We start from the raw sequence: 23110 nt of genomic DNA on the forward strand, positions 1-23110 counted from the left end.
TTGTGGAAAATTACATCGGATTGGTTTTAGTGAATTGAATTCCACACCAAGCTCTGCCAGAAATAGTGTATCCATAACTAATAGAATGTGGCAGTGTCATCCATTGAATGCCAACTATTTCTTAAGCTCTGGTTCCAACGATCATTGTAAGCATACTATCCTAATAAGGTGTGAAAATTTAGGGTTTTGTGTTTGGTAAGTGACTGCTAGCTCTCTATACATAGTTTTAACTCTTAGATTTCCACTGTTCCTCTGTCAGAATAGTTTTTTTGCTTAATTTGGAAACATTGGCTATACATTATACCTGCTAATTCAGTATTTGTTAAAGCTTGTCAGCTTGTAATTCATGTTTACAAAATGTAAACTCTGGATCAAGACTGTTTGAGTCTGTTGTTGCTAGACTCCATTTTCACATATTCAGTCTTACTCTGATGATTGTGCTCACCCTCTTGTCTTAATTCAAACATACTTCATTTCTTGGCAGAAACCAACCCCCCAAAAAAGATAAGTGGTTTAGGGGAACCGTTTTTTTGTGTTGCTGAAGTTTCTATTTTTAAGCTTAGGGCTGTGGTCTTGACATATAATGCCAGGAGGAGGGGGAGAGGGGGGGCCCTTTGGAGTGCGGAGCGTTCAGGCCACCAGGCTGCAGAGGTGGGAGTTGCACATACTCTCACCAGAACTCTGCACTGTGGTGCACAGCACATTTCCTCATGTTTTTAGGTGTGATGAAAGGCTGGCCTATATGAGACTGGGCCAGTCAATACTCTGGACCTCTGAAATCCAACAATAGAAGGCTATTATGGTGGCGAAGCCACATATATTTCAGTTTGTTTAAAGGCAGTTATTGACGGAGCTTGCGAAATAAGCGTTTTCTTCAAATGTTATGTCAAACTTCTACCGCCACAAAAAAACTATTAAATGGATGAAGCCCCACATCATTACTTGTTCCAGTCTATTATTGGTATTTGCTCTGTTTTTCAGTCCAATGTATATTGAGCATTTGTATTTCTATATTGATAAGAATCAATCCTCTGATTCATATGCCCAGGCCTAGCTGTTCTGAGAAACACGCCAGTAAAATCTGCCAGTCTTAAATTAACTTTCCACTGTAGATTCTACTGGGGAGACTCGAATTGTGTTACAGTTTGACAACAGCTGGTGGGACTTTGGAAGGATAATGACATGGGTGGAATGATTACAGATGTCAGTCGTCTGTTTCTTGCCTTTGTGTCTCACCAATATTTCCCATGTGTCCTAGTCCCAGGTTAGGCCTCAGTCCCAGGTTAGGCCTCAGTCCCAGGTTAGGCCTCAGTCCCAGGTTAGGCCTCAGTCCCAGGTTAGGCCTCAGTCCCAGGTTAGGCCTCAGTCCCAGGTTAGGCCTCAGTCCCAGGTTAGGCCTTCTTCATAACCCTCCATGCTATCATCCATTTTCTTCATAGAAAGAACTATCATTCGTTGTGTGTACGTGTGCGTGTGCACGTGCAACCACTCAGTTTGGACACCTCATTCAAAGATATTTCTTTGTTTTTACTATTTTCCACATTGTAGAATAATAGTGAAGACATCAACAGTATGAAATGACACACATTGAATCATGTAGTGACCAAAGAATTGTTGCAGCATGATTGGTGTTATACTTTTTCTTTTTCTTTTTTTTCAGACAGTGGGTTTTAGTCATTTTACCCCTCCCTTAAATAGATCCTACATAACCCTCTATTGGAGGGTTTCTTTATGAGCTTGTCTCTCTCTCTCCCGCTCTCTCTCTATGGAAGGATGGAAGTAAACAAATCAGTCTGAAGCATTGACTCATACATTTTTATTGCAGAAGCAAAAATTGGACTTGAATGTCGCCTATATTATATATGTAAATTAAAGTGGGTATGGTGTTTGTTTTTTTTAAGTGTTCCATATGGTAGTTTTTACTGGTGATCAGTGCATGAATTTGATGTCTGTCTCCTCTTAGGCTTCATTACTTGTTGGAGGATGAGTTTTGTCTAAAGGTTACAATTTAGTCTACAGAATCATTGCTTTCTCCAGTAATTTACTTGATTTATCTATACATTTATATTACATTTACTCATGATACTGGGTATCTACAAGTGGCTTTATCTAAGTGAAATCCTCTTATTTTAAGAGTGATTACACTTCTAATTTTCAAATGTTCCTGTTTTTATCTAGCCTTGTGCCTCAAGGAATGTCTAACATGTTCTTAAGTGGCTTCTTGACCACAAAGCCTTTAAGAAAGTAATGACCCAACTCTATAATAATTTAATCAGGACTGTCCCCCTTGAATACATTGTTGCCATTTGACTAGACCAAAACTTGTCCTGGCTACTTTAGTCTGGCTGGGTGGAGCGGTGAGATTAAATCCACAGGCCTCCGTGTCTACAATCACCTAATGGGCTAGGAGAGATCATAAATAGGCCGGTTTCTGATTTCACAAGAACGTCTTTTATGTCTTGTCATGGTCATATGTAAAATAATTGCCACCTTTGATAAAGATTACAAATGGACACTGTGTTAGAGACACTGTGTTAATGAAAAATAGTAAATTATATTCTTGAATGCAAATCGTATTTTGTATGACATCTGTTAACATTAAACTTTTTATGTTCATTTCTGTTTATAACTGTTTTAAAAAGTGGTCACACCTTGTCTAAATATGACCTAATCTAGTCTCAAACATATCACCACCAACTAAAATCTCAATCAAAATAAGGTTCAGATGTGCAGCAGGCCATTTGGGGCAGTGGATTTACTGCTCTCAATGTGTCCCATCAGATTCATCCGTCTATTTTGCCTTCTGAACAAATGACTGGTTTATAAGGTGTGACTTTTCGACTGGAAAGACATTTTACAGGCGAATTTAGAAATTTAGTACCCAAGTAAAAAGTCCTTTGTCATCCATTCCCACGGGGAAAGGCATATACAGCTTTGCACATGAAGAAATGTCGTTTACTTTATGAAATGAGTGCAGTGTCAAAACAACGTAAGCAATTATACCTCTTTACAGTATTAGGGAAATGCTACATTTACAACCACTGGAACTGCTGCACACTGGCCTGGCAGGGGACCCAAAAAGATCTTGTTCCTATGTGTGATAAGATGTCCAGGGGGCAAAGAAAAGTACAAAGGCCACACCGAACTTTGCCACTTCGTGGGGTCACCTTGCCTTCAAACCTCCTACAGTTGAAAGACTTAAAAAGGGTTGCTATGGGAATATTATTTATTTAACACAACCATTAAATGTAAACACCTGGGTTTGGCTGTAAGCCATTTCAGATGGATGTGAACAGGTTGCTGTGGTCTGATGAGCTCCAAGGCCCTGCAGACCGGTTTTGAGTATTGTTGAATTCCATTTAAATGTCTTGCTTCTGTGATTCCATCTATGTTTTCCTCAAAGCAGATTTTATAGGGCCCTACTACTGTAAAACACTGGTTGATTTGTGTTATGGGGATGTTTCTGCTTCCACCATCCTGGGGCTCTTGTTGAGATGAGCTACATTAAGGCCTCTTACAAGTATCTGGATATTCTAGCCAAAAACCTGGTTGTCTCACTGGGAGGCTGAAACTTAACCACATGTGGATCTTCTACCAAAAGGCTACCCTAAGCTCACATTTGAATCAAGCTTAGTCTCCAGACTCCGACTGAAACCAAGTGAAAACCTCTACATTGAACTGTAGAGGGCGGACTGAAGGAAGGTCATTAAGCATGTAATCCGTTATGTCCATTATATCAGCAGTAATGTCCATTTATACTGGCCTGTGCTGTGACTGTCCATGATGTTCTGCTGACTTCAGCCCCCCCGCACAGCTGTTTTGATTTCAGTTTCATATTGTGATCTTGTTTTTTTAAGAAATGCCATATCACATCAACAATATCACAATGTTTTGTTTGTGCTAGTTTGTTTCTGCACCGTATCGGTTTTTCCTTCAAATCTTAATCTGCGTTATCAAACTGTTTTCTCATGGCTCTCTTGCAACGCAGCAGATTTTATGATAATGTTTGGACACTGAATCAGAACGAAATCACTATCAAGTTGCAAAATGTATACAAACTTGACAAAACACATGTCTTCGCCTATCATGATAACATTGTATCTTGAGGTTCTTGGCAATTCCTGGCCTTTTTCACCATGCTATCCACAAAAACACACCTATAATAATTAGCACCAGAAAAAATGGGGTGGGTGTGTGTGTGTGTGTGATTGATACAACCCCAATTAACACACCGCTGTGAAAACTTCCCGGAAACCTTTCTAATGCATTTCGGTTAACAAAACTGGGGATGTTAACGGTTAATCATTAAGCCAAGAAAATGTACACTGGCGTATAGGTTAATGTGTTTACTTAAGTGGAATGATCTGTCACAGTCGCACAGCCTACAGTGCTTGGTTTCAGAGGGATACTAATCAATCACCTGTTGGATTGACAGCATGTGCTCCGCTCAGTTATTCACGCAGACTGTTGCAGCTGGATTAAAACGTGCTATTATGGTCAGTCATTGCATAAGGGCTACATATGCGGTTACATGGTTAAAACAGTGTAGTTTGTCCCAAATTCTTTTTTTATTTTTTATTTCTCTTATTAATGCCGGGTTCCCATTTGCCCATTGAATGCAGTGGCACAGTATGCAGGCTTTCAATCAGTGCATTATCCACCACTTTGAGTTGACAATAGGGTATGCATTTAATATAGACTTGAATATTTCACTTCAGATTTTGAGGCATGGCTTACCTTACTTCTAAGTAGCCTAGCCAAAATCAGACCATATAAAAATGTGGGTGCAATTATTTTATAAAGACTTCCGCATTTCCCATTGGAGCCATCAGTTTCTCTCCATTTCTATTTGTTTTTATAGCAACTTTCTGCATTGTCCAGAAGCCAAAGGCACAATCCTTGTCATACTAGAAACCTTCCTAGTTTTTGTATTTTCAGGTTCCCCCTCTTTCTGAGTTTCTAATGGAAATTTGAGTCATATGGAAACGCTTGCATCAGGTGCACTGAGTAGAACTCTGTTTTTTTTGTTCTCTGTGGAATGCATTTTGGCTGTGAGACAATTGTTACTGAAAAACATGTTGCTGTTTGTTAACATGTTATTTTGGGTAAGGGCAGGAACATTTATTGGAATATGAATCATGATAAATGATGATTGATTTTATAATAAACTGTCATAGCTCCAAATTAAAAAGTTTGCTGTTGATTTTCATCACTGTTTTTAGATGACAGGCAACAGATTGATATCTGAATGTTCTGGGTCACAGATATTATGCTCTAAAAAAACATTTTAGATTGTGCCATTAATGTTCATACATTTTGGTGTAGGATATCCTTTTATGAAGTCACTGGAAGTTCAGTAAATTTTTATCATAAACTATCCCAGAAGAGATTCAAGGAGGTCTGCCTTCATTTCCAACAATGCTGAAAAATATCCTAGAGGGAACACTGATTTTATCAGTGTTTTATTACTGATTACACTGCCTAGATAACTGCAGGGTAAACCCAGTGTGCACATTCATTGATAAAATGTTAGTTTCCACTGTAGTGGCTGCTTGCTGAACTCAGCAGTTTGGAGCTTACATACATTCTGTGTTTCAAGAGGTGGAGGAGGGGGGCTGGAGGTGGGAGTGAACCAGTGAGTTAGCCTATGTGTAGGACACGCTCAAAGCAAGCTGCAGCAAGAGCGCTTCACCCACTTACCTCTTCTAAATCCTCTTTTCCATCCCACCAGGTCCTTATACGGTAAGGAAAGACACAACCTGCTAGGCAGCTTTTCTACCATTATTTACTGGGGAAAGCAAAAGGGTAAAATTGATCATTGACAACTCCTTTTGAATTCTCCCTAAGACAAGAAGGGGAGCTGAGGTTTAGGTTCCTCTGTGTTTGAGACCTCCCAGTTTCCCACAGTGCCCTAGGAGGGTTTACTCGACCTGGGAAGCTGGTGCCCTTGCCTGCTTCCAATCAACCACCAGCTGCAGGCTGTGGTGCTGAAGAATGTTTTATTTCCTGCCCCCCATCTCCCCTCCGCCCCCCCCCCCCCCCCCCCCCCCCCCCCCCCCCCGCGCACACGCACGCACAAACACATGCTCTTTACCCGTGTATGTCTGTTGTGTTTTTTTTCTGTCTCATTGTCAGTCTCTGTCTCTCGGCCTGTCTTTGCAAAACAAGCATATATTCTGTGTAATTTCATTTGGAAGCACTTGTTTTCCACAAGTGGAAAATATAACTATAATAAGTAACAAAAGTAGGGGTAACAAAAATTTACTAAATCTGCAAATCTAAATGTAGGATGAAAGAAATACAAATTCAGATATTAAGATTGCGCTGTTGGATTGTCAAGCAATCTGTATCGACCTGTTATAGGTCAAAAATACAGAACTTGGTATTGAGCGATTTGCTTTACATTTTCAGATGTATTTGACTGATTCGTCTGAATAAGCATCCAAGCTACTTTATGTATTTTTGTCATGTGGACTACTGTTTTATTAAAGTGATGTGTGGTACCACAGAATCGTTTTCATTATGCTCAGTCTTTTGCAGCGGTTGGAAATACTAAGGTCCCTAAAATAAACCAGTGCTTCATTTCTAAGACAAATTTACAGAGTTTTATTGAGCAGGATTTTTTTCATGACTTTTTATTTAAACTAGAGCAGGATTTAGCTCATTCCTGATGTGGAAGCTGCCGGGAAATTCTTTGTGATGGTTTCTTACACATTATAAACAAACGTGCCCTGTTGTGGCGGTGCAGCGTTAAAGGACCGGATAATCCATAGTTATTGTCTGAGCTATCTTGTATTTATTCTCCAACACACTGTAGCCTGTGCTAATGCAAGGAAAGCATGTTCTGATGCTGACTGGATTACTTTTAGGCAGCAACGAAACAATTGTTGTTCTCTGCTCAGGAAGGCCAAGTCTGAATTACTGCTGAATGTTTTGGAAGACTTAAGTCTGTTTGGTAATAGAAATACTAATACATTACTGTTACACACATTGAAAAAATGTGTATGATGTACAGTGGGGAGAACAAGTATTTGATACACTGCCGATATTGCAGGTTTTCCTACTTACAAAACATGCTGAGGTCTGTAATTTTTATCATAGGTAACTGTGAGAAACGGAATCTACAATAAAAATCTAGATTATCACGTTGTATGATTTATAAATAATTAGTTAGCATTTTTATTGCATGACATAAGTATTTGATCACCTACCAACCAGTAAGAATTCTGGTTCTCACAGACCTGTTAGTTTTTCTTTAAGAAGCCCTTCTTTTCTCCACTCATTACCTGTATTAACTACACCTGTATGAACTCGTTACCTGTATAAAAGACACCTGTCCACACAATCAAACAGACTCCAGCCTTTCCAAAATGGCTAAGACCGGAGAGCTGTGTAAGGACATCGGGGATAAAATTGTAGACCTGCCCTGGGCTACAGGACAATAGGCAAGCAGCTTGATGAGAAGGCAACAACTGTTGGCGCAATTATTAGAAAATGGAAGAAGTTCAAGATGACGGTCAATCTCCCCCGGTCTGGGGCTCCATGCAAGATCTCACCTCGTGGGGCATCAATGATCATGAGGAAGGGGAGGGATCAGCCCAGAACTACACGGCAGGACCTGGTCAATGACCTGAAGAGAGCTGGGACCACAGTCTCAAAGAAAACCATTAGTAACACACTACGCCGTCATGGATTAAAATCCTGCAGCGCACGCAAGGTCCCCCTGCTCAAGCCAGCGCATGTCCAGGCCCGTCTGAAGTTTGCCAATGACCATCTGGATGATCCAGAGGAGGGATGGGAGAAGGTCATGTGGTGTGATGAGGCAGAAATAGAGCTTTATGGTCTAAACTCCACTTGCCGTGTTTGGAGGAAGAAGGATGAGTGCAACCCCAAGAACACCATTCCAAAGCATGGAGGTGGAAACATCATTCTTTGGGGATGCTTTTCTGCAAAGGGGACAGGACGACTGCACCGTATTGAGGGGAGGATGGATGGGGCCATGTATCGCGAGATCTTGGCCGCCAACCTCCTTCCCTCAGTAAGAGCATTGAAGATGGGTCATGGCTGGGTCTTCCAGCATGACAACGACCCGGAACACACAGCCAGGGCAACTAAGGAGTGGCTCTGTAAGAAGCATCTCAAGGTCCTGGAGTGGGCTAGCCAGTCTCCAGACCTGAACCCAATAGAAAATCTTTGGAGGGAGCTGAAAGTCTGTATTGCGCAGCGACAGCCTCGAAACCTGAAGGATCTGGAGAAGGTCTGTTTGGAGGAGTGGGCCAAAATCCCTGCTGCAGTGTGTGCAACCCTGGTCAAGAACTACAGGAAACGTATGATCTCTAATTCCAAACAAAGTTTTCTGTACCAGATATTAAGTTCTGCTTTTCTGTTGTATCAAATACGTATGACATGCAATAAAATGCTAATTAATTACTTAAAAATCATACAATGTGATTTTCTAGATTTTGGTCTTCTACATGCTTAGTAAGTGGTTAGTAAGTTGGACTTCTACATGCTTAGTAAGTGGTTAGTACGTTGGGCTTCTACATGCTTAGTAAGTGGAAAAACCTGCAAAATCACCAGTGTATCAAATACTTCCCCACTGTATATGACCGAACTGTAATTCTGAATTGTTTTGATATGCTCTTTGTATCATCCAGTGAGCTGTTTGATTCCGTTTGCTTTGTCTCTGTTCAATACTGTGTTGTTGAAGCTGGTCAAGCTACATTTTTTTGCTGTTTTCAGTGCAGTTGGTACAAGAAGCACTGAAATCCTTAGATCTGAAATAGCCTAGGTGTCCTGATCTTCTTGAGCCCTGCTTTTGAAATTGGCAGCTGATTTTATTGCTGAACCAGTTACATATCTCTTCAGTCTTACCCTGGAATGTAATGAAATACCAAGGTTCTGGAAGTCTGCATTTGTTTTACCACTGCTTAAAGGGGGTGATCCATTGCGTTTCAACAGTTATAGGCCAATCTCGAAGCCTCTCACCAGTCAACATTCCCTCTTAGATCTCAGTGTTTAGATGCCGTGGTAGGGGCTAGGGGTTGTTTCTGGACATCTATGGGTGTTAAGGTTGAACACTTATTTACACACTCAGACACTGTGAAATATTAATAGCTGTCAATTGTCTGCGTTGTCTTGGTGGAATTTCAATTGCATTTCTGACATTCATTGCATCCCTTATCGCCTCCTCAAAACCCACTGTGGGAGGTCGGAGGAGCCTCCCTCCTTACTTGCCTATCTAATGGCTTTTTAACAAGGCTAGAAGAGAGGCAGTGATGAATTGAGCCTTTCCCCACGTGTTTCCTCCGTTCCTCTGCTCCCTTGAGGCGTGTTCTGTGAAGGCACCGATGCACTTCCCTGAATAGACTTTATTATAGCAACTTAAAAATAATAATTGTTACACTTCTGTTTTCGCGTTTTCATATTTATTCTACTGTCAATGACAGATGTTGATTAAACCATGAAGAGACTTGGCTACTGGGCATGACAAAAACAGTCTGTGCGTGTGTGCGCGTCTCCTAGTGTCTGCGGGTGCGTGTAAGTGCACTTTCTTTCCTCTTGTGTGTTCGTGTCTCTCCACGGCCACACTGGGTCACTGGGACGGTGCCCTCTGACACTACCCTTAGCCCCACTGTTTGTTTGCATTTCGTCTGACTTCTGGGCCCTTCGACGTCCTAATGCCGGGTGCCTGACGCTGCAGGCCGCTGCTCGGACTGAACACGGGGCATCTCTGTTCTTCTGCCGCAGTAACATCCCCAGAGTGTCTACGGCAGAGCCACGCTCGGCTGTATGGCGGCTGCGAACTTGGACCCCGGGTGAGTTCGGTCCTTGGACCCCGGGTGAGTCTTGGACCCCGGGTGAGTCTTGGACCCCGGGTGATTTTTGGACCCCGGGTGAGTCTTGAAACCCGGGTGAGTTCGGTCCTTGGACCCCGGGTGAGTCTTGGACCGATGAAGGAGAAGGCTGCCTTGTGTTGAAGGGCCTCAGTTTTACGGTTCCTATAAATGAGAACCTAGAGGGTTGCGGGCCGATGGGAACTGTAACCGTGGGGATCAGATATCACCTGTGTTCAGGCTAACCTGTGATATCTGATCCCCACGGTTACAGTTCCCATCGGCCCGCGACCCTCTAGGTTCTCATTTATAGGAGCCGTAAAACGTGAACTGCTGTACACTAAACTAGGAAGGTTACACACTGCCGGTTGTGTCACTCCACAACGTTTGTGTTAAAGTGCCCGATTATAGCACAGCCTGAATTAAGGGTTTTCTTTTTGGAGTAAATGTGCGAAACACACTGCGTTAATGAGTTTGGGATTCTGCAGCGGCAGATACGATCTATCACCCAAAGGTGTATGTTGATTGTTAATCCCGGTTTAGTTTGGTGTGTAATTGAAGCAGACATTTCTATGGTGCACCCGTTCTTTCTGAGTGCATGGGTTTATTGACATAGCTTGGCGGAGCTGTTACCCTCAGAAATTAGCCTGGAGCTGTGGGTCTGTGCCCTGGCACTGGGAATAACTGCTCAGCAATGGAAGCTTTGTTTCTATCTTCCGGACTTCCACAGGTCTCCTCTCAGGGCTCGTATTAGACCACCTCGGGGGAAGAGGGCCCCTCAGTGCCCCCCCCCCTTCCACCCGCCCAGGAGTGGCTGGGGGCTGAGCCAAACCAGGGCCATTCTTTTTGGGCTGTAATTATGTGCAATAAAGAGGTGTGGACCTTTTTTTAGTCGGGGGGGGGGGGGGGCTCAGAACAACACTGCTCACCTGTGTTTGGGTCAGTTGCCAAGTAGTGAATTTCCTTTCCCTCTGCCGCTCAGCCTATGAAAGTTGTCTGAATGGTGGATCATAAGAATTGAATGCCCTTCAGGCTAACCTGTGATACTGATTCCAAATCTTTCATTTGTTATTCGCAGGGAAGTCAGACTCAGAACAAGGTCTCTTTTGCGGATAAACCCTGTTCACAAAAATGATAATGATGGAATAAAGGAAGAACTGATCATTCTACGTTTGGCAGGAGAGCCAGTGTCCGATGGGAATCAGACCCACAACCCTCAAACAACTGAGCTGCGTTGTAGGTTTCCTTTGTTTTGTGTTGTAGAGTGCCAACTTTTGTCTTTGGAAGCCAGGTCTGCCACAGACCTTCGTAGATTCTGCTGGATGACTTGGGAAGGCTGAATCAGGACCCATTCATTGGAGGTGTAGGATTGGGTCGAAACATGTAGTCTGAGAGACAGTGAAAAGTTTTCCTCTGGTTTGCATTTAGCTTACAGAGAGGGAGCCTCACCGTGCGTGCGCGTGTGTGTGCGCGCGCCTGCCTTGATGCACTGTCAGGAATTCTTCAGTCTGTTGGTGTGATTGCAAAACTTTTTCCATTTTCTTGTATTGCGAAGGAGAAAAGGAGGCACTGACCGACAGTTTGAGTATCTGGGGCAGAAAGCTATGTGCCAGTCTCTCATTCTGTTTTGATTTAATGTGTTTCAGTCTGCCTGAGACATGACTGACCTATTTTCCCGTGTGAAGACACATTGCAATATTATGTCACAATCAGACTGAATCATCCACTATCCTGCCAGTTTTCTGAAGGTAAAATGTCTGGTGCTGTTTGAGGCCGTTCCTGGTAGAACTACAGCCCTGTTGCCCCTGGCTCATCTGACAGTAGCCCCATTGCTTCTCCCCATTTTATTCAGTTCTAATTGGGGTGCTGTATTATTCATTTATGTTTTAATTATTACATTGAATATGCTTAGCTGAAATAAAACACATCCTTGCCACTACAGGTTTCATGTGCTAAGATGCAGACTGTACCAAGGTTTTGCAACTTAAAACATGTTCTCTTTTCCAGAATTCCTGGTTGCAGGATTCACAGAATCAGGAGGGAATTTGCAGGAAATGCTAAATCTTCTGACTGGATTTTGGGGAATTTTGCAGCACGGTGGTGTCCCTAACCTGTCTAATCAGAGGATCAAACTTTGTTTAATATTTTTAGAGGTGCTTCTGGATTTGTTTTGGGGTCACGTCCAGTAAACTAGTTTGGGTTATCTTCATCAAATCCGGGCCTGGAGCCTTCCCACATTGTATTTTATGTTCAGGTTGTTTCCAGCCATGTAACAGCAGGTCTACAAGCAGAACAGAGATGGCTATGCCAGTGTCACTCTGTGGTGGTATCGGCTGAGCCTCCACCAGGAGGAGGACATTTTAGGAGAGTAGGATTTGAAAGGGCCTAGGCCCTCACTCCCCCAAGAGTGAGGACAAGACATGACCATGGCTACGCTCTGTTATTCTCCTGATAATCTCACCTCATCTATTCTTCTTGGCTCTGTATGTTTAGATTAAATGTTGCCCAGCTGATCTGTCAGAAGTAAAGCAGTTATCTGCTTGCCTGAAAGCTTGTCTGTAGCGCTGGCGTTGACTATGAGCCTTAGCTGATGATCATAGGCAGATTGCTGCAATAGTGTGAACTACTGTTTGGACCTGGATATGTCCTTAACAAGAGAATGTTGCTGTACAAATTGGTGGGAAATGCTTTGCTTCCTCAATAGTCTGAAGTGGTTACTTTTATTAACATGCTTTTGTGGGGGAGGGACTGTGAAATAAATGCTTATCACATATTAAAAGCACTTCTGAACTGTTTTGAAAGTTTCCCACTTGGGAAATGGGAAACCTCACCGTGTCTGACAGGAACAGTGTACACACTGTCTCTGTCCCCATCCTTGTGTTTACAGCAGTGCTTGTATGTAGCTATCTAGCTGCGTGTGTGCGTGCATGCGTGCCTGGCTATCCGTGCGTGCGCGAATGTCGTTGTGCGTGGAAACCAGTGAGTTAGGTTGCCGCTGTGGGCGGAGCCCTAAGCACCGCTGTGTTGTTGTTGTTTCCAGAAGATGCTCAAGCTGTGGCTGAGGTTCTGCTACCACTGAGGGATCGTCGGTGTGCTGAACGGAGCAGGCAAAACGGTCCCGACCCGGCAGTACACGAATGGCCCAGGGAAGCCACCAGATAGACATTCAGGTTTTGCACGACCTGCGCCAGAAGTTCCCAGAAGTCCCGGAGGGTGTCGTGTCCCAGTGTGTTCTGCAGGTGAGTCTGAGGTCCGCTCCTTTTCCGACCGGTGCTGTTATTCAAAAGTGAGTTCTGATGTGTTGCGAATGACTGATCTGGACCCTCTCCTCAGAACAACAACAACTTGGATGCCTGTTGCGAGTACCTGTCCCAGGTGAGCCCGGGTTACCTGTACTTCGAAGGAGGAGCCCTAAACCACGCCGACGACCCCAGCTTCACCCGGCTCCGGAATCACATGACCCAGCTCAACCTGGGCCTGCAGTCTCAGAATGTGCACGTGGCCCCGGGGCGGGACAGCCTGAGGATGAACGGCAGCCGGACCCTGTCCCACAGCCTCAGCGACGGGCCCCTCCAGGCCGGACAGGCCCCCAACAGTGACTTCTTCCAGCCGGAGCCCCAGTCGGCCCCGCCGCAGGTGCCCGCCGGCCTCAATGTGTTCGGCGTGATGGAGCCGGCGCCGCGCAAACCCCAGCCCCCGCAGCACCTGGGACTCTACCAGCGGGGCGGCAAAGGACAGTCCAGCGGGCAGCCGACGCCCCGCTTCAACCCCATCACCGTGACGCTCGCCCCCAACATTCAGCCCGGCCGCAGCACCCCGACTTCTTTGCACATACATGGCGGGCCCCACGCGACCTCCGGCCTGAGCAGCCCCCAGTCCATCTACATCCGACCCTACGTGACCCAGCCTGGCGGTACGACCCGGCAGCAGCATCCGGGCAGGGCCCAGTATAGCCCCACCTCCCAGCAGCAGGTCTACCAGATCTCCCATCCCACCTCGCTGCCCGGCTCCTCGCATACCTCACAGCACCAGTCCCCGGGCCACCGGACCTCCCACGTCTACATGCCCATCAGCTCCCCCACCAACCCGCAGGCCCCTTCCTCCATCCTGCAGCCTCCCCCCGGGGGCCAGGGCCCGTCCGGCGCGCCCTCGTTCAGCCAGTACAACATACAGAACATCTCGACCGGGCCGCGCAAGAACCAGATAGAGATCAAACTTGAATCTCCTCAGAGGAGCACCTCCTCCACCGCCACGGCCGTCCTGCGTCCCGGCAGCAGCTCCCGCCCCAACTCCTCTTCCTCCTCTTCCTCCTGCCCCTCTTCCTCTGTGGTGACGGCCCCTGGGCCGACCAGCACCCCCCTGTCCATCGGCGGCGCCGGCCTGAGCCGCAGCCAGCCCACTGTTTACATCTCCTCCAGCCCGCCCAGCGCCGCCACGCCCTCCGACGAGGTCAGCGCCGCCCCCTCCGGCTCGCGCTCTCAGCCCAAATTCTACATCACTGCCAACAACAACGAGGACGGAGGGGGCCGAAACACCCCGACCGTCTACATCTCGGCTCAGCCCCCCCCGCACGGGTCCCAGGGGTCTCGGAATATCGGGGGCCAGGTGAGCATGGGCCCCGCTTACATCCACCACCACCCGCCCAAGTCTCGCGGTTCCGTGGGAGGGGCCGGCACGGCCACCTCCCCCCGCGTGGTGGTCACCCAGCCCAACACCAAGTACACTTTTAAAATCACGGTGTCCCCCAACAAGCCCCCGGCCGTTTCCCCCGGGGTCGTGTCACCCACCTTCGAGGCCACCAACCTCCTCAGCCTGCCCCCGGACCACCATTTTGTGGAGCCGGACCCCCATCATCTTTCCGACCCGCTGTCGGCGCACCGGGAAAGGCCCAGCGAGTCACGGAGACTGAGCGTGGGCTCAGATGACGCCGCTTACACCCAAGGTCAGTCCCGGGCCAGGGCGCTATACGTTTTTTGTCGTTTACATTTTTAGCATTCCGCTATTAACTTGCTCTGGACAAAAGGTCCAACTGTAGTTGGACAAGGCAGTCTTGTAGTGCTCACGATGGACGTTAGAGAGCCTCAATCAGTACTTCATAGGTGAAAAGGTAATGATTGACTGAAATGACAGCCTTCTGGTCCCGTTTCAGTCATTTAATTTATATTTATATTATATATATTTAATTTATATTAATTTATATTTAAGGTACCTCTCATCTCCATGTGCAGTATCAGGAGGTGTTGTCCAGCTGGGTTAGGGCTGTGGTCCAGGATTTTAGTATGCTGATGAAATATATGGAACTAAGTCAGATTAAAATATGTGACAAACTTAACTCTTCTAGAGGTACGTCCCAACTTTGATTGAACCACTGTGTTTCTCTGTCACACGTAGACTTAACGTGTGCAACAGAGGTCAAGTGCCCCTGAGAACATCCACTTGCAGAGTTTGAAAGAGGCTGTGGGAACACAGAGCAACAATAAGGAATAGTATAGATTTGTCTGCCGTCCGTGAACTCTCTTTCCATTGCGTTCTGCCAAGAATGTAATTTGACTGCTGTGTACCACCGATGCCTGGTTTTAACGTAGTTTTCCATAATGTTGACACTAATGCTTTTTCTCAGCCAAACGGTGTAGACTTTGGTCTCATAAAAACAAAACAAAAATAACTATTGATTGGCCTGTTGCTTGGCTGCCGTAATCCCAGAGTCACACGGACGCCCTTTGCCTCCAGCCGTATGAGTCAAATCGGTTGCAGCCCAGCGTTGCCTTTTTAGGACTTCTGACTGGATCACGTGAGTCAGTACCCGTGGCACTGCTGGGACTACGACTGCTCCCACCCCCCACCCCCCCCCCCCCAGACCTGGGGCCTTCTAGTCCTTATCTCAGCTGCAGCCTCCACGCATTCCTCTCTGGGTCACCTGACTCTGTGGGGTTGTGGGGGGGGGGGGGGTTGTTTACTTCGGTCTTCCTGGGTTCGGTAACGGTTGGTCAGGTGAGGACAGTGTTACAGTTCCAGTTGGGATGATTTGACCCCCAGACTATGCTAGTTTCCCCGTAGCATTGCCCTGTTGCATGTGTCCTGTGTGTAGCGTAGTCATTTAATGACGTGTTATAAGCCAGGTTTCTGCCAGCAACCGTGTGGACTCCCCAAAAACCCCTTTCTAAAGTAGCCCATGAAATGACGAATGCTTATGTAACTCTATGATTTTTTTTTTGTGACGAAAGGGGAAGTGCACCTGTTTCCGGGTCCTCCAAACACCGCCGTCGGGCTGTGCTCTGAATGGGGCCGTGGGTCTGCGTTAATGTGCCTTTTTGCCTTTCGCAGCCCTGCTGGTTCACCAGAAGGCCCGCATGGATCGGCTGTGGCACGAGCTGGAGCTGAAGAAGAAGAAGCTGGAGAAACTAAAAGAGGAGGTGAACGTGATGGAGAACGACCTGACCCGGAGGCGGCTAGAGCGATCAAACTCCCAGTCCCAAATCCCCTCGGTAAGCCCCGGCCGACTCCTACGCGTCCGTGTCCTTCTCCTGTTTCTGCTACGGTAATAGTCGCGGTTGGCTTTGGTCCTGCTGCGGTTGTCGCTGAATGGTTTCTTGTGGGATTTCATGACTACGGTACGGTGTCATGATTTCACACGTGGGTCTGAGGGAGATCTGTGGCCCTTTCCACATCTCAACCCTCAGTCGCGTATTGGTTCTGTACTGTCTATGAAATTCACTTCTTTTACATGGGGTGTTTCCTGCCAATGGGCTAATGTTTATGTTTGCCTTTCTCAAACAGACCCCCTTTTTACCACTTCTTTGCAGGTGTAGACTTTTTTTGTATTTATCATTGGGGAACTGGCATTGGTGGAGGAAGGGGTGTTGTTAAACCGTGACGGCTGTTTGTATTTTAAACCCAGGAGGTGTTAAACAAGTGTTAATGAATTTACCTGCTTGAAAGCGGGGTAACCATTCATACAGACCGTGTAGCTGTGTTTGGGTTTCAGGATCTGTAAAAATTGTACAAATCATGACTAGGTCTTTCGGTGACTTTTGTTTTTCTATGCTTTTCCCTTTACCCCTTTCAAATACGAAAAGAAAGCTGGTATAAAAATGCAGGCAAGTTAAATTACCAATCACTTGGTTTGTGCATGAAAGGGATAATTATTCTTTTGGGCAGTAAAAAGCAACCCCACGTAGTAATGTTTGGGCCCAACGTCATGTTTACTTTTAAGCGTGCAGCTGTTAGTTTTGTTGAAATGCTTCAGACCCCAAATCAAGCGGTGCTTTGGGTTCTGTTGAATCAGCTGTTCTGGTCGGCCAGAAATGTGTGCCAGTCGATGGTGCAAAGGGCTCATGTGAAAGAGGAAGTTCAACTGGATTTGAGCTGTATGGCACTCGGTCGGATCCAGGGAACCCCACCCCACCCCCCGGACAATGGGAGCCCCCCTGCCTCCATTTGTGTTGTGTGCCAGTGCAGGACAGCGTGTGCCAAGGCTCCGCCTCTCCGCCCCCCCGCAACCTGGACTCCTCAGCGGGGCCGTGCTGCCTTCCCCATCAGCCTGTCACTGGTCCCTTTTATGACCCTGTTCTATTCTCTCTTGTCAGATTGAGGAAATGCAGCAGTTGCGATGCATAAACAGGAGACTGCAGATCGACATTGACTGCTTAACCAAAGAAATCGATCTCCTTCAAACACGAGGTAGGAGGGCTGCGTTTGTTTTGTCAGTGCTGTGATGCCCCGGGCCACCGGCTCCGCGTGGTGTCTGTACCTGTGCTCCCCTTCCCCTCTGTCTGTGCTGTTTGGGGTGTGTTTCTGTACCGTGCGGCGTGTTTGTTCTGCTGCAGCCGGGCCCTAGCTGAAGGTCGGGCCCGGTCCTCAGTTCGTTGGCATTTTCATGTGTTCTGCACGGGGGCGGCGGGGGGGTCGGGTCACGTCCCCTGGACACGCGAGGTCAAGGTGCTGCCATTGTTAATGTAACTACCAGTTGTTTCCTGAATTGTGTCCTGTTAGTGTCTGGTAACAGATTTATAGCCACCCGGGGAGCTGTGGCTGACAGGATCTCATAGACCCGGCGCAGGTGGACTGAGAAAGCAGTACCTCGAATGAATATCGCGCCGTACTGAAGTTGTCGTAGAAATATGTGAGGAGTAGACAGTTGTGGGTTGGTCCTGAGAGTTGTGCTGCGTTGTGGGTGTGTAGCCTAGGGAGTGGGCCCGCAGTGTTTTAGGGTTTCATCTGTCTACTGGGACTCACGCCTGCATGTGTGGCCCTAAGGCCGAGTCTGTATTCACTTTAATCTGTGGCTGTGATGACGTTGGTCTGGTCTCTGTCCTGTGTTGCAATCCCTTGTTTCTGTCTGTTGCAGGACCACACTTTAATCCCAGTGCCATTCATAACTTCTATGACAACATTGGATTCCTAGGTCCTGTCCCACCCAAACCCAAAGGTACTTTATCTGTTGGTAAGTTTAGAAAAGGATGCATGGTCGCTTCAGGACAGCCTGACCCCCCCCCCCCCCCCACACACACACACACACACACACACACACCCCTTCGTTTCGGCTTTCCCCTCAGCCATTATTTGGTGTTCATCTTTGTTTTCAGTTGGTAATCTGATTAAGATGTGCCCTTTAGAGTCTGTCTGTTGTCTCTGTCTGTCGTCTGCGGTGAGGGTGATTCCCATCACATTTCCTTTCAACCTAAGAGTTTCGCTTCAAGTGTCTGTTCAACCCATAGACTGTATATATAATGGACGACGCCCTTTCGCTCTTTTCCATTGGTGAAAAATGAAGCCACCAGTGTCCTGATACGGCGCGGACATCTTGGACTTGCGTCTGCGCAGATAGCGATCTTGGGACCAGTTCTGCGCAGTAGTTATGCGCAGTAGCGAGAAGGAAGTAAAGCCGTAAAGCCGCGAAATCAACGGCGCCACCCCTGTGCCCCGCCCTCACTCTCCCTCGCAGAATGCGCATACCGTAATCAATCGCAAGTCCAAGTACAGTACAACCTTTGCTTGTTAAACCTAGACGATATGTTATAGCCTAACTTACATCATGTTTAACCTTAATTTAGAATAGGCCTAATACAAAAATAATTGGTAACTTCTAGCTAACGATCACCTGCTAGCTATTAACATGGCTGTTAACGAGGCTTGTTGTCTTTTAGCTAACGTTAGCTAGCCCATTACATTTATTTACTAATTAAATAGCTTATAAATGTAACTTACCGAAAAAAATTCAAAGATCGATTGGAAATGCCAGATCGGTTAGCACAATGTACTGCAGAACAACCCATTATGTCCGTGTGAAATTATATCAATTATAGAAATTTTGAGATTAAATGTAAAGTTCCAATCTCCTCAGTCCTCCGAAGATTCAGTGGCTCCTCGGCTCAGATAGCTGTCAATCACAGCTGTGAATCACGACGTCACACCACCGTTTTTAGAGCATTAAATAACTAACTAAAAACAAACTTATTTTAAAAACAAACTCTTGAATTTACATTAGCGTGATACAAACTACAGTAAATGACAGAAACCAGCTTCGGAAAAAATATATTTGAAGGGTAATTTAATTGTTTAGTTGATCTCGCGTCCCATTGAATAACATGGGGAGGGCGGGGTTTATGACCTATACTGGGACCACTCACCAGGGGGCGATCGAGACGTTTTGGCTTCACTTTTCAGGGCTTGTGCGGCACGCTTGGTTCAACCGGGCATTGTTAGAGTTTTTATTCACACTTCCTGTTTGTTTTCCACTTCTCATCTGTCACTCATCTTCTCCACCCCTCCCCACACCCGAACTCTGTCTCATGCTTGGGACCTATCAGAGCCAGAGGGTCAGGGGACAGATAGAACATTTAATGTTAATCTTTATACCTCTGTCTGCCTGCCCGCCTGCTTTATCCCTCTGTCTGCCTGCCCGCCTGCTTTATCCCTCTGTCTGCCTGCCCGCCTGCTTTATCCCTCTGTCTGCCTGCCCGCCTGCTTTATCCCTCTGTCTGCCTGCCCGCCTGCTTTATCCCTCTGCCTGCCCGCCTGCTTTATCCCTCTGCCTGCCCGCCTGCTTTATCCCTCTGCCTGCCCGCCTGCTTTATCCCTCTGTCTGCCTGCCTGCTTCCTCCTGCCTGCCTGCCTCCCTCCGTCTGCCTCCTCCCTCTGTCGGTCTTCCTGCCTGCCTCCCTGCTCTGTCTGCGTGTCTGTCGGTCTTCCTGCCTGCCCCGTCTGTCTTCCTGTCTGTTCCTCACTGTCCCTCTTCCTTCAGACTGGGTCAGTCCTGTGTCCATCCACCCTGCACACCTTTTCATAATAACCTTACGACAGATGACCTTCATCTGGTGAAAAAAGCACCTTAGACCCCTAGAGTCAAGTCACCCCAGAGTATATTGCTGAATGAATGGTCTGCCTGTTGGTATTTTTACCGTTGCCATGATTCTGTTCACACTCCTGATACTTGCTTAGCATTTTGCTCTCTTGTCCAATACACAGTTATTCACCAAACACTAACAAACCCTTTCAACTCAGTCCACCAATGCTGCCGTGACACAGTTTCAGTTGAAATGTGGAACTAGAACTGTGAACCGTGATGGCTGGATGCACTCCTTATAGGAAATGAACCGCCTCAACAGTCTGACCCCACTTCAACTGATGTTAATTGACCACAGCTGAGTGGGTGTTTTCTCTCTCTCTCTGTATAGCACGCCAGGTGAATAACTTGCGTCTGCCTTCCCTCTTCATCTAGAGTTGAGGAGTAAGAGCCCAAAGACGGTAGCAGATCAGGAGGAAGACGAGGGGGTGCAGTGGAGTTGCACGGCTTGCACCTTCCTCAACCACCCTGCCCTCAACCGCTGTGAACAGTGCGAGTTCCCACGACACTTCTGAGCCACGAGCTCACCGACAATAGCCACATCCACCCTGCTTACCAGTGCCGATTGAGGAGAAGTAGATTAGAGGGTTTTTTTTCCTTTCCTTTTGTAGTTGTCAGAAAACGGGCAGGGTTTTGTAGTTTCTTTTTATTTAGAGCTTTTTTTTTTTTTTTTTTTTCTCAAGATATGTAGAATGCTGTCCACTGAAAGCTTGACTGGATAGTGTTTACAGGTTGTGTTACTTTACTAAGCCAGCAAAGTTGGATATTTACCTCATCTTGGAGTCTCTGCATGCATGGGGTCAACCCGCTCACTTCCTGTTCGACGCTTGACAGGCGACTTTACCCCTGGGGAGGCCTTGCTGCTTCCATTTACAGTATTATCGGTGTTGTCCTGCAGTGACACACAAACACACACACACACACACAAACAAACCAACCAACGTGGATGCCAACATGCCTTTTTGCATTTTGTTTTTTCTTCTGTGATGGCTGACTCAGGAATGGGAACTTTGGTCAGCCGTCACGTGACACCTGAAGGGAAAACTAACAGACTACTTTTGGACACTGTTTTTCAGTTGCTGTTTCTATAGGATGACAAGGGGAAACTAGCAGTGTTTTTACTGCCGCCAGAGCTTGCCTTTTGTCCTCCCCTGTTGTTTTTTAGAGTCTCTTCGATCTACAGGAGAAAAAAAACGGAAACTAAATTGCATGCTTTGTGTACAGTACATGGAGGGAGAAATGTGCCCTCGTGGTTTTAACTGTACATAATTTTAGAATGTGCCTTAAATGCCTTCTTCCTTACACTATGAATCACTTGTATTTCCTGTAAGTATAGCTTTATAGACTTTATTAATTTTGTGTTGTCTTGTTTTGTTTCCATTTACTTTCGAACCAATAAGCACGGTTTCCCTTTTTAAGCTTTTTACTTGATTTCTGTGAGAACTGAAGAGTTGCAGGAGAGGGAGTTGTATGAGAACTATTCCATCATGAAGCTTTGTCTGTTCATCGCTTGTGTAAATGCTGAATTTCCTGTGTACGATCTGCAGATGCAACAAAGTCAAAAGGTGGAGTTATTTTTAGGATGCCAGAGCTCTTGGACTGGTGAGAGGAAAGCTCTAAACGCAGTACGACGAACTGCCATCTTATCTGACAACTGGAATGTAGGTTTAATATTTGGGGACTTTCACACCTCAGTGCCATGAGACGCATGGATTTTACAGTTCATCGTAAAACTTGTCAAAACAACTTTGATGGAGAAAGACAAACTTTGGGAATGATGCCCATGTACAGCTAGGTGGAAGACTGCGGTTTCGTGTAGGGGTTTCAGAATTTTAGTATTTTGCAATGCATAATAAATTGGGTTTTCTGGAATGTTTCAAAGATCAGGGTGAATGTTTTAAAGTATTCCTATTTCAAAGCAGCAAGTATTTATACACAGTCACCTCCAATATGACTGGCACCTTTGGTAAAGATAATCAAAAAGGCTATGGACAAAACCCAAATAGTAAGTTATATTGTATGCAAAAAGATTTGGGGCCATTTTATTATTTTTGGCCAACGACAAGTACATAGAGTCAGATGGGGGGAACCACTGGCAGTGATCTTACAGATTAATCCATACCTTTGATGTCCCTCATCAGTGCTTATGGAGGTGTTGGAATATAGAAAAGGTTTGCCAATAAATTTGCCCCCTAATGTTTTTGTTGTTTATCTAAGAAATAGTTTTAGATTAAAATAAATATTTTCCTGTGTTTCGAGCATACACTAGCTTAGTATTTTATACGGCCTCTTTTATTCATGTTTTCCATAGGTGCCATAGGTGATTTTGAAGGTGGCCATGTTCCTTAGATTTCCCCAGTCCAGAAATGAACTTCTCTAAAGAAAAGAAAATAAGGACAGTTCCATGGTTATATTTCTAAAAGTGAGACAGGGTGACTGTCCTCTATCTATAATCTTTTTATTTGGTTTAATTTTGTCCTGTGAAGCTTTTATTTGATGAGGATGATTTAAAAGATTACCATGGTACTCATTTTGCCTTAGTTGTGAATTGTTTATTTACGTGCTGTGATCTGCTGCCTTACATCATGGCCTTAGAATGGCAGTTGCATTGACAATCTATGCAGTCATGTCATAAAAGCACATTATTGTCAAAAAGCCAAATTCTTAGTTGTCTCTTAAGCACTTATGTCAAGTCTGTAAAAACCCCAAAGAAACCAAGTTTTCAGCTTTATCTGCAGCTCTGTGTGAAGTCGGTTCATACATGTTTTATTAATTAAAAATAACTAATTTGGATATCTAAAGTGTTTGATTTTAGCTGGGAAAACTGTCTTTGTAACAGATAAGTTATTTGTAAAAAATAAAAAAAATCTATTCTGAAATTTTTTGGATTTCTTATTGGATAAACCACATTTTGGTTATATTGGATGTT

General features: G+C 45.7%; 1 protein-coding gene across 6 annotated transcripts in view; it reads left to right on the plus strand.

The window, feature by feature from the left end:
* The window catches only part of tab2 (TGF-beta activated kinase 1 (MAP3K7) binding protein 2), a 38145-nt gene extending 15083 nt beyond the window's left edge, over positions 1-23062 (plus strand). For 3 of the 6 annotated variants that reach the window (XM_010882884.5, XM_010882883.5, XM_020056266.3), the window contains 6 exons: positions 12877-13075; positions 13170-14778; positions 16161-16321; positions 17423-17516; positions 18184-18279; positions 20557-23062. In XM_010882884.5, the coding sequence (XP_010881186.2) occupies positions 12974-13075; positions 13170-14778; positions 16161-16321; positions 17423-17516; positions 18184-18279; positions 20557-20696 (2202 nt within the window). In that variant the 5' untranslated portion in view covers positions 12877-12973 and the 3' untranslated portion in view covers positions 20697-23062. The remainder of the gene's footprint in view (positions 1-12876; positions 13076-13169; positions 14779-16160; positions 16322-17422; positions 17517-18183; positions 18280-20556) is intronic. The other 3 variants (XM_010882885.5, XM_010882886.4, XM_010882887.5) reach the window with 3 other exon arrangements.
* Positions 23063-23110: the final 48 nt, after the last annotated feature.

This window comes from Esox lucius, chromosome 18 (genome assembly GCF_011004845.1).
Source record: "Esox lucius isolate fEsoLuc1 chromosome 18, fEsoLuc1.pri, whole genome shotgun sequence".
Taxonomy (NCBI): Eukaryota; Metazoa; Chordata; class Actinopteri; order Esociformes; family Esocidae; genus Esox; species Esox lucius.